The sequence below is a fragment of the Dipodomys ordii genome, unplaced genomic scaffold (assembly GCF_000151885.1).
Source record: "Dipodomys ordii isolate 6190 unplaced genomic scaffold, Dord_2.0 Scaffold55, whole genome shotgun sequence".
Lineage (NCBI taxonomy): Eukaryota > Metazoa > Chordata > Mammalia > Rodentia > Heteromyidae > Dipodomys > Dipodomys ordii.
Window position 1 is genome coordinate 6,185,658 of NW_012267271.1, and position 13,176 is coordinate 6,198,833.

Consider the following 13,176-nt stretch of genomic DNA (forward strand, 5'->3'; position numbering starts at 1 on the left):
GCCACTTCCGGCTTTTTTCTTTTTGCTTATGTGGTGCTGAGGAATCCAACCCAGGGCCTCAGGCATGCAAGGCAAGCGCTCTACCACTGAGCCACATTCCCAGCCCTTTTGCTATATTTTTTAAGCAACTGTTGCAGAAATAGTATTTAAAACTGAAAAATTTTCTCTATAGCATCAAATGCTATAACATGGGGGAGAGAAAGGAAACTTTTGAGGTACAATTTCGTGTGGGTGGCAGCCATAACCCTCCCCTTTGGGGAGAGCAGGCCCGGAGGGGCCTGGACAGCACCCATAGCCCTGCCTCGTGCTCCTTCTGCGTCCTCAAATGCATGTGCTGCTGCCAGGCCTCTCCGCGCCAGTCCAGAGACAAGCTCCTCCAGAGAAGTGGTTATGCAAACAGAAGAATTAAGAGGAGGTGACAGGATGGGACTACAGCCAGGCCCTCCTTGCTCCTCCTGGCCTTTGAGTTGAGTTGACCCTCAGGACAGTCAGTAGTGCTGGCCGGGTGCTCATAGGCTCCCATCCTCTTTCTCATGGGCTCAGCTAGTCCATCCGTACAGTGGGGCCAGGGCTCAAGCTCTGTGTCCATCCCTGGCAATCTCGGGGAGCCCCTGGCCGCAGGCTGTGTGTGTGTGTGTGTGTGTATGCATGCATGCGTGCGTGTGCGCGCGCGTGCATGTGCATAGCCATCCCCCTCCCCTGGCTCCCTGGCGGAAGGCAGGAAGGGATCTATGGGGCCCTGGGTTCCACGCCGTGGGTTTAATTACAGGTTTTCAGCCGCGGGCCGGTGGGCATGCCTTGGGAGGGGGGGGCGCTCCTCCGAAACCCTGTCATTTTCCCGTGTCTCAGGGCCTCTTCAAAGGGGGGCATCTAGACATTTTCTCCACAAGCCGCAGAGTGGACTGTCGCGGCCTCAGCATGAACATAATGACAGATGCGTTTTACAGCAAGCTGGGAGTGAATGGGTCCGACCGGCTTGTCTCCTGTCAGGAGAGTCATTATTATTTTTTTTTTGTCATTTGCTGACAGTTTGGGTTTCATATGTTTCTCCTTTTTTCTCTCTCTCTCCCTCTCCCTTTCCTCTTGCCTGGAAAAATGGCTAGGCATCTACGAGACACCCGCGGGGACCATCCTGTACCACGCTCACTTAGACATCGAGGCCTTCACCATGGACCGGGAAGTGCGCAAAATCAAGCAGAGCCTGGGCCTGAAGTTTGCCGAGCTGGTCTACATGGGTGGGTACCACACCCCCCCTCCAGCCAGGCCTCCCCCCCCCCAGCCGCAGGCTCCTCCCACCGCGGGGGGGCAGAGGGATGGAGGTTGGGAGGAGCTGAGGAGAGGATCCTGGCGAGGGAGGGGGGCGCAGGTTCAAGAAGTGTCAGTCATGGGGCGTCAGGAGATGCTGACCCCACACACATGCACCTGTGGTGTGCCTACCCGAGCCAGACCACCATCCTCCCTTCTGCATGGGTCTCTGGCGCGTGCTGGGCGCTGGGCATGTGGGTGGGACTTGCCATCAACCACAGAGATGCTTTGGAGGGAATGTGGACCTTGTTCAGGGGACACAGCCAGAGGGGACCTGGCTGGATCTGGTCCCGCATCAGGCTGTCCCCAGCTGTCCAGCAGACACCCCTCCAGTAGCTTTCAGCTCCAAATGGGCAGAGCCAGATTTTTCTTTTTGGGGTATCAGTTCCAAGGCTTGAACTCAGGACCTCACGCTTTCCCTTGGCTTTTTTCACTCAAGGCTGGCACCCTACCATTTGAGTCACAGCTCCACTTCGGGCTTTCTGGTGGTTCATTGCAGATAGAGTCTCACAGTTTCTTCCCCCACTGGCTTCAAACTTCCACCCTCAGACCTTGGCCTCCTGAGTAGCTAGGATGACGCAAGTGTGAGCCACCCTGCCCATCTGGAAGCCGGATCGTGACCATAAAGCAGCTGGGGGTGACAATGAATAGAACAACTGTGGGTGACATTAGACCCCAACGCGGGTGCCCCCCCCCTCTTGCAGGCAGGCAGACTGACTTTCAGACCTGCGTACTGTCACCAAGCTGGGGCTCAGGAGCCCGGCCCAACCCAGCCTGCTGCCTGGCTTTTTCTTTTTTTTCTTTTTTGTCAGTCACAGGTCTTGAACTCTGGGCCTGAGCGCTGTCCCTCAGCTCTTCAGCTCAAAACAAGCACTCTACCACTTGAGCCACAGCGCCACTTCTGGTTTTCTGGTGGTTTACTAGAGACAAGAGTCTGCCGGGCACTGGTGGCTCACGCCTGTAATCCTAGCTACTCAGGAGGCTGAGATTTGAGGATCGCGGTTCAAAGCCAGCTCGGGCAGGAGAGACCGTGAGACTCCTATCTCCAATAAACCACCAGAAAACCGGAAGTGGCGCTGTAGCTCAAGTGGTAGAGCGCTCACCTTGAGCTGAAGAGCTGAGGGACAGCGCCCAGGCCCAGAGTTCAAGCCCCACGGCCGACCAAAAAAAAACAAAAACAAAACTAGAGATAAGAGTCTCATGGACTTTCCTGCCCAGGCTGGCTTTGAACTGTGATCCTCAGATCTCAGCCTCCTGAGTAGCTAGGATTACAGGCGTGAGCCACTGACGCCTGGCTATTTTTCCATTTTTAAATAGTTGGAAGGGGGGGGAACCCCTCATGACACATGAAAAATTCTATGAAATTCACATTTTCAGTGTCCACAAATACTCACAGTGGGGCGCAGCCACGTGTATGTGTGTGATCCGTGGCTGCTCGCCAGCAGTAGGGACAGAGCTGTTTCTAGAGAGGCGGCAGTGGGTGACCATTGGCCGGCCACTTGCAGGTGTTTTCTGACCCCCTTTCTGTCATTCACATGTCACAGGTCATGCACATTCACAGGTCAGGCTACTGCCTGGAGCTGACCTTGACCCCTGGTGCTGGGGGTGGAGCCTCCCCACTCCCCTCCTTCTCCTCCCCACCTATTGGCTGCTGTTGTTCCCACAGCTTTGAAACTGAAGGAGGGAGAGCCCTGCTCTCCTGCCAGGTAGACAGGTGCTTAAATACCATTGTCTCCCGCGGGCTCTGGAGGCACCGCCTCACTGCTGAGAGGTAGATTCTGGTTACAAAGTGGAAGACCTAGCAGGGCGCTCAGGAGATGGTGGGGTGGGCGGGCAGAGGGAGGAGGGCAGGGGCTTCATCTGATGGGGGCAATGGTTGTGACTTCCTTTGTTTTCTGGCAGCCAGTCCAACCCAAGACTGGGCACCTAATGGGTATTATGTAATTGTAGCTGCACAGAGAGGCAGGGAAACTGAGGCCCAGGCAGGCAAAGATAATCATTCTGTGTCTCAGGGCTGATATGCTGCCATGGCTTTGAGCCCAGGAGAAGCCAGTTTCAGTGGCCAAGTTCTTGGTCACTCTAGCAGATCCTGGCAGGGCCGTTAGCCAGGAGTTGTGCAGAGCCTTGGCCTCTGGACAGGGGAGCCCTGGGCACCCCGTCCCGGTGGGGCAGGCATGGCACCTCTCTGCAGCCTGGGTTGAATCGCTGCTCGGCCAGTCGGTGCCAAGCCCTCAAAATCCCAAAATGAGACAGGGTGATTAAGAGATTTAGAAGGAAACAGAACTGGGGGGGGGGGAGCTGGTCTGACCCCGCAGTTGTTGCTAGTGCTCCGTTTGTGCATCAAGGCCAGCTCCAGCTCCCCACAGGCCACTCGCAGGGACCTCAGCCCGAGATGTGCATGCTGCAGACCCCGGGGGCTCGCCCTCACAGGGCCTTGGGCTTCTCCTGTGAAGAGTGGGATTGCCACCCAGGGCTCACACCTGTAATCCCAGCTACTCAGGGGGCCAGTAGCTAGAGGGTAATGGTCAAAGCCAGCCTGGGCAGATAAGTCCCCAAGGGTCTTATCTCCACTAAAGCAGCAAAAAGTAGGGACACGGAGCTGTGGCTCACGTGGTAAGGTGCCAGCCTTGAGCCAAAAAGCCAAATGAGAGCATGAGGCCCTGAGTTCAGGGCCAGGACTAGGAAGACTAAAGGCTGCGTTCTACCCACAGCACACGTCGTGAGAGTTCAGTGCGTGAATGTTAGTCACTGGACTGAGGCCCTGATAGGGCTCCTCATGTGAAGGCAGGAGACAGGGCCTGGGCTCTGGCTGGGTTTATGGTCATGGTCAAGTTTATTTCCTTCCTGAGCTTTATTTCTCCTTTTGGAGAAACTAAATTAAAAAGCCTCAGGTCAACAACCTACCGGAGTCCCTTCTCTAGCCTGCCTAGCGGCCCTGGTAGAGAACCCGCCATTCAGCCACAGCTCCTGACCTGCAGCTGGCCAGCCTCGCTCCCAGCTGCCTCCCTCCCTGCCTCCCGTGTGTCTAGTTGGCTTTCTCTCCACTCTTCTCCCCCTTTCCTATACTCTTAGCCTGACCAAGGGGTTTGTTCCATTGGACTCCATCCTCCTGAGCAGTGTGCAGGCTCAGCATGGCAGGATCCTGGGGCAGGGGGGTTTCATTTAGGGGGACACAGCTCCCCTTCTCTCCCTTTCAGTGTCTTCAGCAGGCATCACATACAACCTGTATAGGTTGACTGGCTGGGAGCTTCCCTGGGCCTGGCTGCATGGCGGGGGGGAGGGGTCCTCGCAGTGTGGCCCATGCCCTGCCCCCCACGCAGCAGGATTCCGGGTGCCCCCCCCCACCTTGGGCCAGGCTCAGGTCCCCCCTCCTGGGCTGGAAACCTGAGCCCAGGACCTCTGTGGGGTGAGGCAGGAGATGGGGAGATAAAATCAGGCCAGGGCTCCACCATGACCTCAGCGACCTCCCCTACCTCCTGCGCTGTCTGCTGTCTTCCAGCCGAACTTAAATGGGGTAATTATCCCAAGGAGATAGATAGCCAAGCCCAGGACACTGGGGGCCGGGCAGGGGACACTGGGAAACATCAGTGCCCCCACCACCAGGGTGCGGGCTGTGTGGGAAAGGCCCCTGGCTGGTCTTCATCAGTGGTCTTGCTGTGTAGCTTTACACAGGTTTTTTTTCCTCTCTGGGCCTGTCCCAGTGAGCAGTGAGGGCTGACCGTGGGCCATGCTGTCCCCACTGGAAACAAAGGCTCAGAGCTTTGTGTGCATTCTGTGAGTGCAGGGACCTCATCGCGGAAGGGGGGAAACTGAGTCACGGGGTTCTGTCACAGGTCAGGATGGGTGAGGACACAACCTCCTCTCTCCCTGATTGGCTCTCCCCCATCTGAGAGCCACAGGACCCACCCCGGAGATGCCTGGGCCTGGCCTACCCTTTTCCCACAGCCAACTTCAACAGGTCTGCATGCGCAAGCGCGCATGCGCCTGCATACACACGCACACACACACACACACACACACACACACACAGAGACTCACTCTGGCCTGGGCCTCAAACAATGGCCACAGCCCTTTATCAGCACCAGGGATCAGGCACCATCTGGCCCGCAGCTGCCCAGGTGGGCTCACCTTCTCAGATCTGTTTCAGAGAAACCCTATGCCTGCACCCGCCCTCCCCCAGCCTGGCCTTGGCCACCTGTCTGTGTTGGGGAGACCTGGCATCCCTGGCAGGCTCCCCCGACACCCCAGCCCTTAAGGGCTAGCAGGGAGAAAGGGAAAAAAGGGGGAGATCACTCCCCCCCAGGACAGAGTCTGAGGTTTCTTCTTGAGCTGTTGAGGAGGAGGAGGAACAAAAAGCCGGGCTCGTGCATGTAGCGATACCTTAAGGCCATTTGAAATATTAGTGTGCAGATTCCAGGTCAGTGATTGTCCAGGGCCTGCCAGGGTGCCAGTTCATGCTCGCTGGGCGGTAGGGGCTCCACATTCAGTGCTCTTTGGCCATGCCAACTCAGCAGATGGGGGGAGAAACGGAGGCACAGAGAGGCAAAGGCCATGCATGACCAGAAATCGCCACCCAGCAACTACCTTGACTCCAATAACATTTGCCTAAGTCCTGGCTGCCATCTGCCTTCTCCCATGAAGGTCAGAGCCTGCTGTCCCCCCACTCCTATCCCCCCCAGCCTAGGCCCAGGGTCCTGTGACCAGTGTGGCTGTCCTTGACTGTGGCAGGAGCCAGTTGGCCACACTTTCTCTGGACAGCGACAGAGGCCATCCTACCCACACCCTCCATGTTCCCCAACTCTGCAGGGACACCCCGAGCCACAGCGCTAGGCTGTGACGGGCTGAATCACCGGGGTGCCCCTCCGGTGCCCCCAGCCTCCTGTGCTCTGGCAGACGGCAGATCCTCCCCCGTGACCTCTTGCTTCTTTGCCGCAGGTTTCTGGCACAGCCCCGAGTGTGAATTCGTGCGCCACTGCATTGCCAAGTCCCAGGAGCGCGTGGAGGGGAAGGTGCAGGTGTCTGTCTTCAAGGGCCAGGTGTACATCCTGGGCCGAGAATCCCCGCTGTCTCTCTACAATGAGGAGCTGGTGAGGTAGGGTCCCACCCCGGCCTCGCCCCAGCAGGGCGCACGGCCACGTATCCACGGTCCCCTCTGAAACGCGCGTTCCTCATGAATCCTGCTGGGGGAAGATGGACATAAGGGAAGGTACCCAGGTGCTGGTGCTCCTAGCTACTCAGGAGGCTGAGAGCTGAGGATTGAGCTTCAAGGCAGCCCAGGCAGGAAAGATCATCAGACTTTCTGGTGGTCCATCTCCAATGAACCACCAGAAAGCCACAAGTGGAGCTGTGGCTCAAAGTGGTAGAGTGCTAGCCCTGAGCAAAAGAGCTCAGGAACAACACCCGGGCCTTGAGTTCAAGCTCCACAGCCAGCAACAAAATAATAAAACCTATGGCTCAAGTGGTAGAGCATCAGCCTTGAGCAAAAAAGCTAAGGGACAGCGGCCAGTCCCTGGGTTCAAGTCCAGGACTGGCACCAATTTAAAAAAAAAGAATTAGAAAAGGTAGCAGTGGGCGCCGAGAGGGACAGGACACCCTGACTGCATACAGTACTTGGGAATTTGGGGAGCACTTGGTGTGACTCCCTTGCCATTTAAACCACAGCAGGGGTGGAACAAGTGGGGGGCAGGGGGTGCTGGAAGGGTCTGGAAGAGCCCAGACACTGTCAGACCAAGGGCCCGGAGATGCTGCGGGCCAGAGGGACGTGCCGAGGCCAGATCTCAGGGGAAGGCACTCCTGGCAGGTGCCCAGAACGTGTCTGCAGGAGCGGCTGCCGTGGAGGGTGGACATGGCATCCATGGGCGGGACCCAGGGGCTGGACCAGACGCAGCAGACGGGTTCTGTGCAGCACTCCGGGGGTGACACAGAAGAGCTTGCCAGGTCACTCTGGGTGAACAACTGGGTAGCAGGTAGTGAGCACTGAGCGGGGAGTCCCACCCTTTCCCACGGCCACAGTGCTGGGGCAGAGCCCCAGGGCCTCCTGGACACCCTCCCAGCCCTGGGCCCTGGAGCTTGCACCCCAGCCCTAAGACATTGTGGGGGACACCGTTCATTTGGGCGTAGCTAGCTTGAGCAGGGATTTTCTTTGGACCGGCCTGGAATAGCTGTATGAGCCCTGGGTGTGTAGGGCCAGCATTGGGGAGAAATGAAGTCGGGAGGTGTTGGAGGGTCACAGGAAGCCCTGGGCTGAAGCCAGGAGTCAGGGACAAGCTTGCCAGAACTTCCCTGTGGAGGGGCCTTGAGGAGACCACCATACACACACACTCAACCCCAAGAAAGCAGGCCTTTCCTGGGGGGTTGGGGGGTGGGCAGCCCCTGCTAACACAGACTCCAGTCCCAGCCAGCTCAGCCTGGGGCCGGCTCTGCCCTCCCGGGAGCCGGTGGCAATTGAAGGACGAGTTTTGTTTGGCAGTCAATATTATTCCCCCCCCCTTTCCCTTCTCTCTGCCATGTTGAGTTTCTTGGTCGTCCCCCCCCCACCTCCCCGACTTCAATCTTTCTAAACACTTTATAAGCCATAAATATAACCGAATCAGTTTAGATCAGTCGGGGTAAATGTCAAATTATCTTCTCTCTTTCTCTCTCTCGCACTTTCTTTCCTCCCCCTCAAAATCAACAGCCTCTAATAATCTGTCCAACCCTTCATTAAGTCTCAAGGTCTCACTTGGGGAGATTAAATGAATAAAGTAAAAAGGGAAAGGGGAGAAAAAAAAAGAGAGAGGGAAAAAAAAGCAGAAGCATTTATTCTCACTGTGTCCCCAACCATTTCCCTTTTCTTTTTGATTTCTACATCGCTGACTTGAAAGCCTTTGACTGACAGCCTCGCGGGGACCAGCGAGGCAGCCGTGAGAGGTAGCAGGGCTGAAATGCCGCTGCGCAGTAGGTAGAAAGTAACGTAATTATAGAGCAGGTCAGAGCCACTCCAATGAACAAAAATAAAAGCACAGAGGTTTTCGGGAGACCGTCAGGGGAGGTGGGGGAAAAATCATTGTAAACTCCTTTTCCATCTCTCCCCCCCCACACACACACACATGCACCCCACCCCAAACCACGATTTTAAAAAAGAAACACCTCTTGGGTCTCTCCTGCTGGATCAAGTCTGTCGCTGATGGGATCCCTCTTGGAATGGGGCAGTGCTTTTTGGTTTGGTTTGGTTGCGTGCGCATGTGTGTGCGTGTGTACGCGTGTGCACACACACACCAGTGCTGAGGCTTGAACTCAAGCCCCGGGTGAGTGCTGTACCAGGTGAGGAAGGCTGGCGCTCTTCCTCTTGAGCCACAGCTCCACTTTGGGCTTTTTTTGCTGGTTCATTGGAAATAAGAGTTTCACAGACATTTCTGCCCAGGCTGGCTTTGGCCTGTGATCCTCAGAGCTCAACCTCCTGAGTGGCCGGGATGACAGGCAGGTGCGCAGCATCTGGAGGGAAGTTTGTTTTGAATTGTGAAAGAGGCAAAGGACAGACAGACAGGGCTGGCGAGGGGGAGGCCAGCCTCCTGCTTTCTCTCTGGGTTTCCCCAAAGCCTGCAGTTTGGGGTGTCAGGCTAATCCTGTGCACCCACAAGCCCCATTTACTCTCTCTGGGGGAGCACGCTGGTGGCGGTCAGCTCCGGTCACTCCCGCATCTGGAGGGGAGCAAGATGGGGGCCGGCAGGGAACTGGTCAAGGAGAGGTCCGGCCTGCCAGTGGCTTGGTGAGATGCCCTGCGCCAGCTCCAAGTCTGAGGAAGGGCAGGGCAGGCAGGGTAGACGACGCCACAGTCCCCAGAGCACGGCGCGCCCCAGGAGCCCTGTCTCCTGCCTTCACCTTGCTGAAGAAGGCCCTTCCCTCCCTCACTCCCTCCCTTCTTTCCTCCCTCCCTTCTTTCCTCCCTCCCTTCCTTCCTTCTTTCCTTCTTTCCCTCCCTCCCTTCCTTTCTTCTTTCTCTCTCTTTTTGTCAGTCGTGGGGTTTGAACTCTGGACCTGGGCGCTGTCCCTCAGCTCTTCAGCTCAAGGCTAGCACTCTACCACTTGAGCCACAGCGCCACTTCCGGTTTTCTAGTGGTTTATTGGAGATAAGAGTTTCACGTCCTTCCTGCCCAGGGTAGCTTTGAACTGTGATCCTCAGACCTCAGCCTCCTGAGTAGCTAGGGTGACAGTCATGAGACACCAGCACCTGGCTTCTTTCTTTCTTGTGCCAGTACTAGGACTTGAACTCAGAGCCTGGTCATTGTCTCCCTTAGTTTTTTTCACTCAAAACTAGCACTTTACCACCTGAGCCACAGCTTCATTTCTGGTTTTTGCTGGCTAATTGGAAAAGAGTGTCACAGACTCTTCTGCTGGGCTGGCTTCAAACCTTGATCCACCACCTCAGCCTCCTGACCAGCTGGGATTCCAGGTGTGAGCCACCATGCCTGGCTTGGAGAAGGCTTCTGTGGGAAGCAGGCCACCTCCTTGTCATTGTGCACACAGGAGAGCAAGGGCAGACTCCGAGTGGGACAGGACGGGGCCGTCTTGGCTTCCAGGGTCCTCAGGGCAGATGGGAGCATCTGACGCCCGGGCGCTGTGCTCAGCGTGCTGGGGGCGGCACGCAGGGTGGGCCTGTCTCCTTGTTTCCCCTGCCCGGCGTGTCTGGCCTGCTTCGCAGCTGCCCAGGCGAGTGGTGAGTGGATGGATGGTGTCGTGATCGTGGGTGCTGCCGCTGACACGGCTTTTTTTTTTTTTTTTAATGTTCATTGTGGGGCCTGAACTCTGGGCCTGGGCGCTGTCCCTCAGCTCTTCAGCTCAAGGCGAGCGCTCTACCACTTGAGCCACAGCGCCACTTCCGGTTTTCTGGTGCTTAATTGGAGATAAGAGTCTCACGGACTTTCCTGCCCGGGCAGGCTTCAACCGCAATCCTCAGATCTCAGCCTCCTGAGTAGCTAGGATGACAAGCGTGAGCCACCGGCGCCCGGCTGACCCGGCTTTCTGCGTGGGGTGGATGGGGACTCAGGGGACAGCCACAGCGCGCCTGCCCTGGGCTCCAGTGGCTGCTGTGTTTGGCGGGGCTGTGGGGTGGGAGGGGGGCAGCAGCGGCGGCCACAGCGGGACGGGGACTGCAGATCGCTGCCTGGCTCACATGAACAAGGAGGGAGGACTCCGTGGCCACAAGCGCGCTGTCCGCAGCCCAGGGCTCAGGCCGCGCCAGTGCGCACAGGCCGCGGGCCCGCAGCCTGCCTTCCAGGGCAGAGCCAGCTTCTTGCCTGTGGCCCCGAGAGGGAGGGAAGGGCCAGGGCACGGCTCCCAGCTCTGCTCTCCCCCCGCAGCATGAACGTGCAGGGTGACTACGAGCCCATGGACGCCACCGGCTTCATCAACATCAACTCCCTCAGGTGAGACCCGGGCGTCCCCCCTGGGCCGCAGGCCGCCCAGCCCGGTGCGCCCCCAGGGCCACAGGGGGAGGGCTGAGTTCAAACCCGCCTCTGCGGTAGCCTCTCAGACCCCTTCCGGAGCTCGGAGAGCCACCTGTGGGGGCGAGAAGGTTCCAGAAGAGCCTACGGGAATGGAACGCAGGACCCTGAGACGTTGGTGGAGATGAGTCTGTCCAGCTCTGACCCCTCGGGCCTCCTCCCTCTCCACAGCCACCTCCACCTCCCGGCCTCCCGCACCCTCCATTTGTATTGTATGACTCTATTAAACCCTTTTAAACGGCCAGAACGCACACTGCTCCTAATGGCCTCTGCTCATCTCCCATCGCCGGCTACATGCTTTGTCTCCAACAATGACAATGTCCCCCCCCCCCCCCCCCCGATAAATTAATTACATCGCCCTGATTGGAGGAGGGCCGGGATGGGAGAAGGGTTAGAAGAAAAAAGACAACTTCGCACACATCATAACCAACAGCTGCCCTCCTCACCCACCACACAGGCCTGGCCTGAATTGATTGAAGAGTAAGTGTGTTGTTATTGTACATTTACATTTTCCTTTGTTTTCCCGGTGGTTTACAGGCTGAAGGAGTACCATCGCCTCCAGAGCAAGGTCACCACCAAATAGACCGGCCCACAATGAAGACCTGGAGCCTCCTCTCCCCTCACCTCCCCGCACAGGCGCTGATTGTTGTGATAATTCGTAATTGTGACTTGTTCTTCCCGCCTGGCATTTGTTCCTGTAGCTTGCAGAGGTCATTTCCCCCCTCTCCCCACCCCCACCCCAAGGGTGGGGGCAGCTGCCTTGGGGAGCTGTTGAAAAAAAAAGACAATTAAAAGAAAATGCATTAGTCTTTTGTTTCTTTTTTTCTGCCGAGGTGTGTGAGTGTGTGATCGGTGCTTGCTAGCCTGACCTCTGTGGTTTCCTAGGAGCTGTGAAGGTCACCCTTTGCACAGCGAATCCTGACATTCCTGGAATTCTGTCCCCCCAATGGCCCACTGTAGCAGGCGTGTGCCAGGAAAGCCAGAGAGGTTTGGTACCAGGCCCACCTGAGTCCACCAGGGACCCTCTGGATACGGCAGCCATGCTGATCACATCACACTGAGTCACACCTGAGTGGCTTTAACAGCAGCCTAAATTAGCAAGGGAGTCTGGCTCACACCTGCAATCTGAGGATCAAGGCTGGAGGCCAGCCCAGGTAGGAAAGTCCATGCACCAGACTCATCTATAATTAACCACCAAAAAGGCTGGAAGTGGAGCAGTGGTTCAAGTGGTAGAGTACCAGGTCCTGAGTTCAAGCCCCAATACCAGCATTAAAAAAATTATGAAGGGGCTGGGAAGGTGGCTCAGTGGTAGCGTGATTGCCTTGCATGCATGAAGCCCTGGGTTTAATTCCTCAGCACCACCTAGAAAAAGCTGGAAATGGTGCTATGGCTCAATTGGTAGAGCGCTAACTTTGAGCAAACGTTCAGGGACAGTGCCCAGGCCCTGAGTTGAAGCCCCAGGACTGGCAAAAAGAATGGTGGAGGAGTGGTGCTGTGGCTCAAAGTGGTAGAACGCTGGCTTTGATCAGACAAAGCTCAGAGACAGCACCCGGGCCCTGAGTTCAAGCCCCACAACTGACAAAAAATAAAAACTAATGAAAAAAGAAGGAGGAAGAAGCAGCTCCAGTAAGAGGGACCTGGGCTGAGAAAAGAACATGAGGCAGAATTTAGGGTGTGACCTACCTGGTTTCCTGTATAGCTAGTCTATAAATCAGGGCTTAAGGCAGCCATGTTTATACTGTGGCCCCACCCTCTTGGTCAAAGCTGATTGGATGACAGCTGGTTAACTGACTTGAACTGGACCTATAAAAACCTCACCCAGGGGGGCTGGGAAGGTGGCTCAGTGGTAGAGCGCTTGCCTTGCATGCATGAGGCCCTGGGTTTGATTCCTCAGCACCACATGAGCAAAAAGAAAAAAGCCAGAAGTGGCGCTGTGGCTCAAGTGGTAGAGTGTTAGCCTTGAGCTGAGGGACAGTGCCCAGGCCCAGAGTTCAAGCCCCACAACGGGACCAAAAAAAAAAAAAACCTCACCCAGGGAACTGGACTGCAGTAACTAGCCTGAAGGGAAGACAAGTCAATTTAGGTATTCTGGGATGGAGGAGAAAGGAGGGGAGGGGAGAGGAGGGGAGGGGGGAGGAGATGATGGGGAGGGCTGGATGTAGAGTCCCCTTTCCTGTCTGGATACATTATGAAAATAGCATTTCTCTCTCTTTTTTTTTCTTTTCTTTTTTTGCCAGCCTTGGGGCTCGAACTCAGGGCCTGAACACTGTCCCTGAGCATTTTTGTGCTCAAGTCTATGGCTCTACTGCTTGAGCCACAGTGCCATTTCTGGTGCTAAGTAGTTTTTCTGAGTAGTTTATTGTAGATAAGAGACTCCTGGTCTTTCCTT

The 13,176-nt window shown here is 56.4% G+C and overlaps 1 protein-coding gene across 1 annotated transcript in view; it reads left to right on the forward strand.

Annotated features, from left to right (window-relative positions):
- Ass1 (argininosuccinate synthase 1) overlaps window positions 1-11,593 on the forward strand; it is a 47,224-nt gene extending 35,631 nt beyond the window's left edge. Inside the window, exons 12-15 of the mRNA XM_013021427.1 lie at window positions 1,104-1,235; window positions 6,241-6,397; window positions 10,644-10,709; window positions 11,325-11,593. Of these exons, the coding sequence (XP_012876881.1) occupies window positions 1,104-1,235; window positions 6,241-6,397; window positions 10,644-10,709; window positions 11,325-11,370 (401 nt within the window). The 3' untranslated portion in view covers window positions 11,371-11,593. The remainder of the gene's footprint in view (window positions 1-1,103; window positions 1,236-6,240; window positions 6,398-10,643; window positions 10,710-11,324) is intronic.
- The last annotated feature ends 1,583 nt before the right edge of the window (window positions 11,594-13,176 follow it).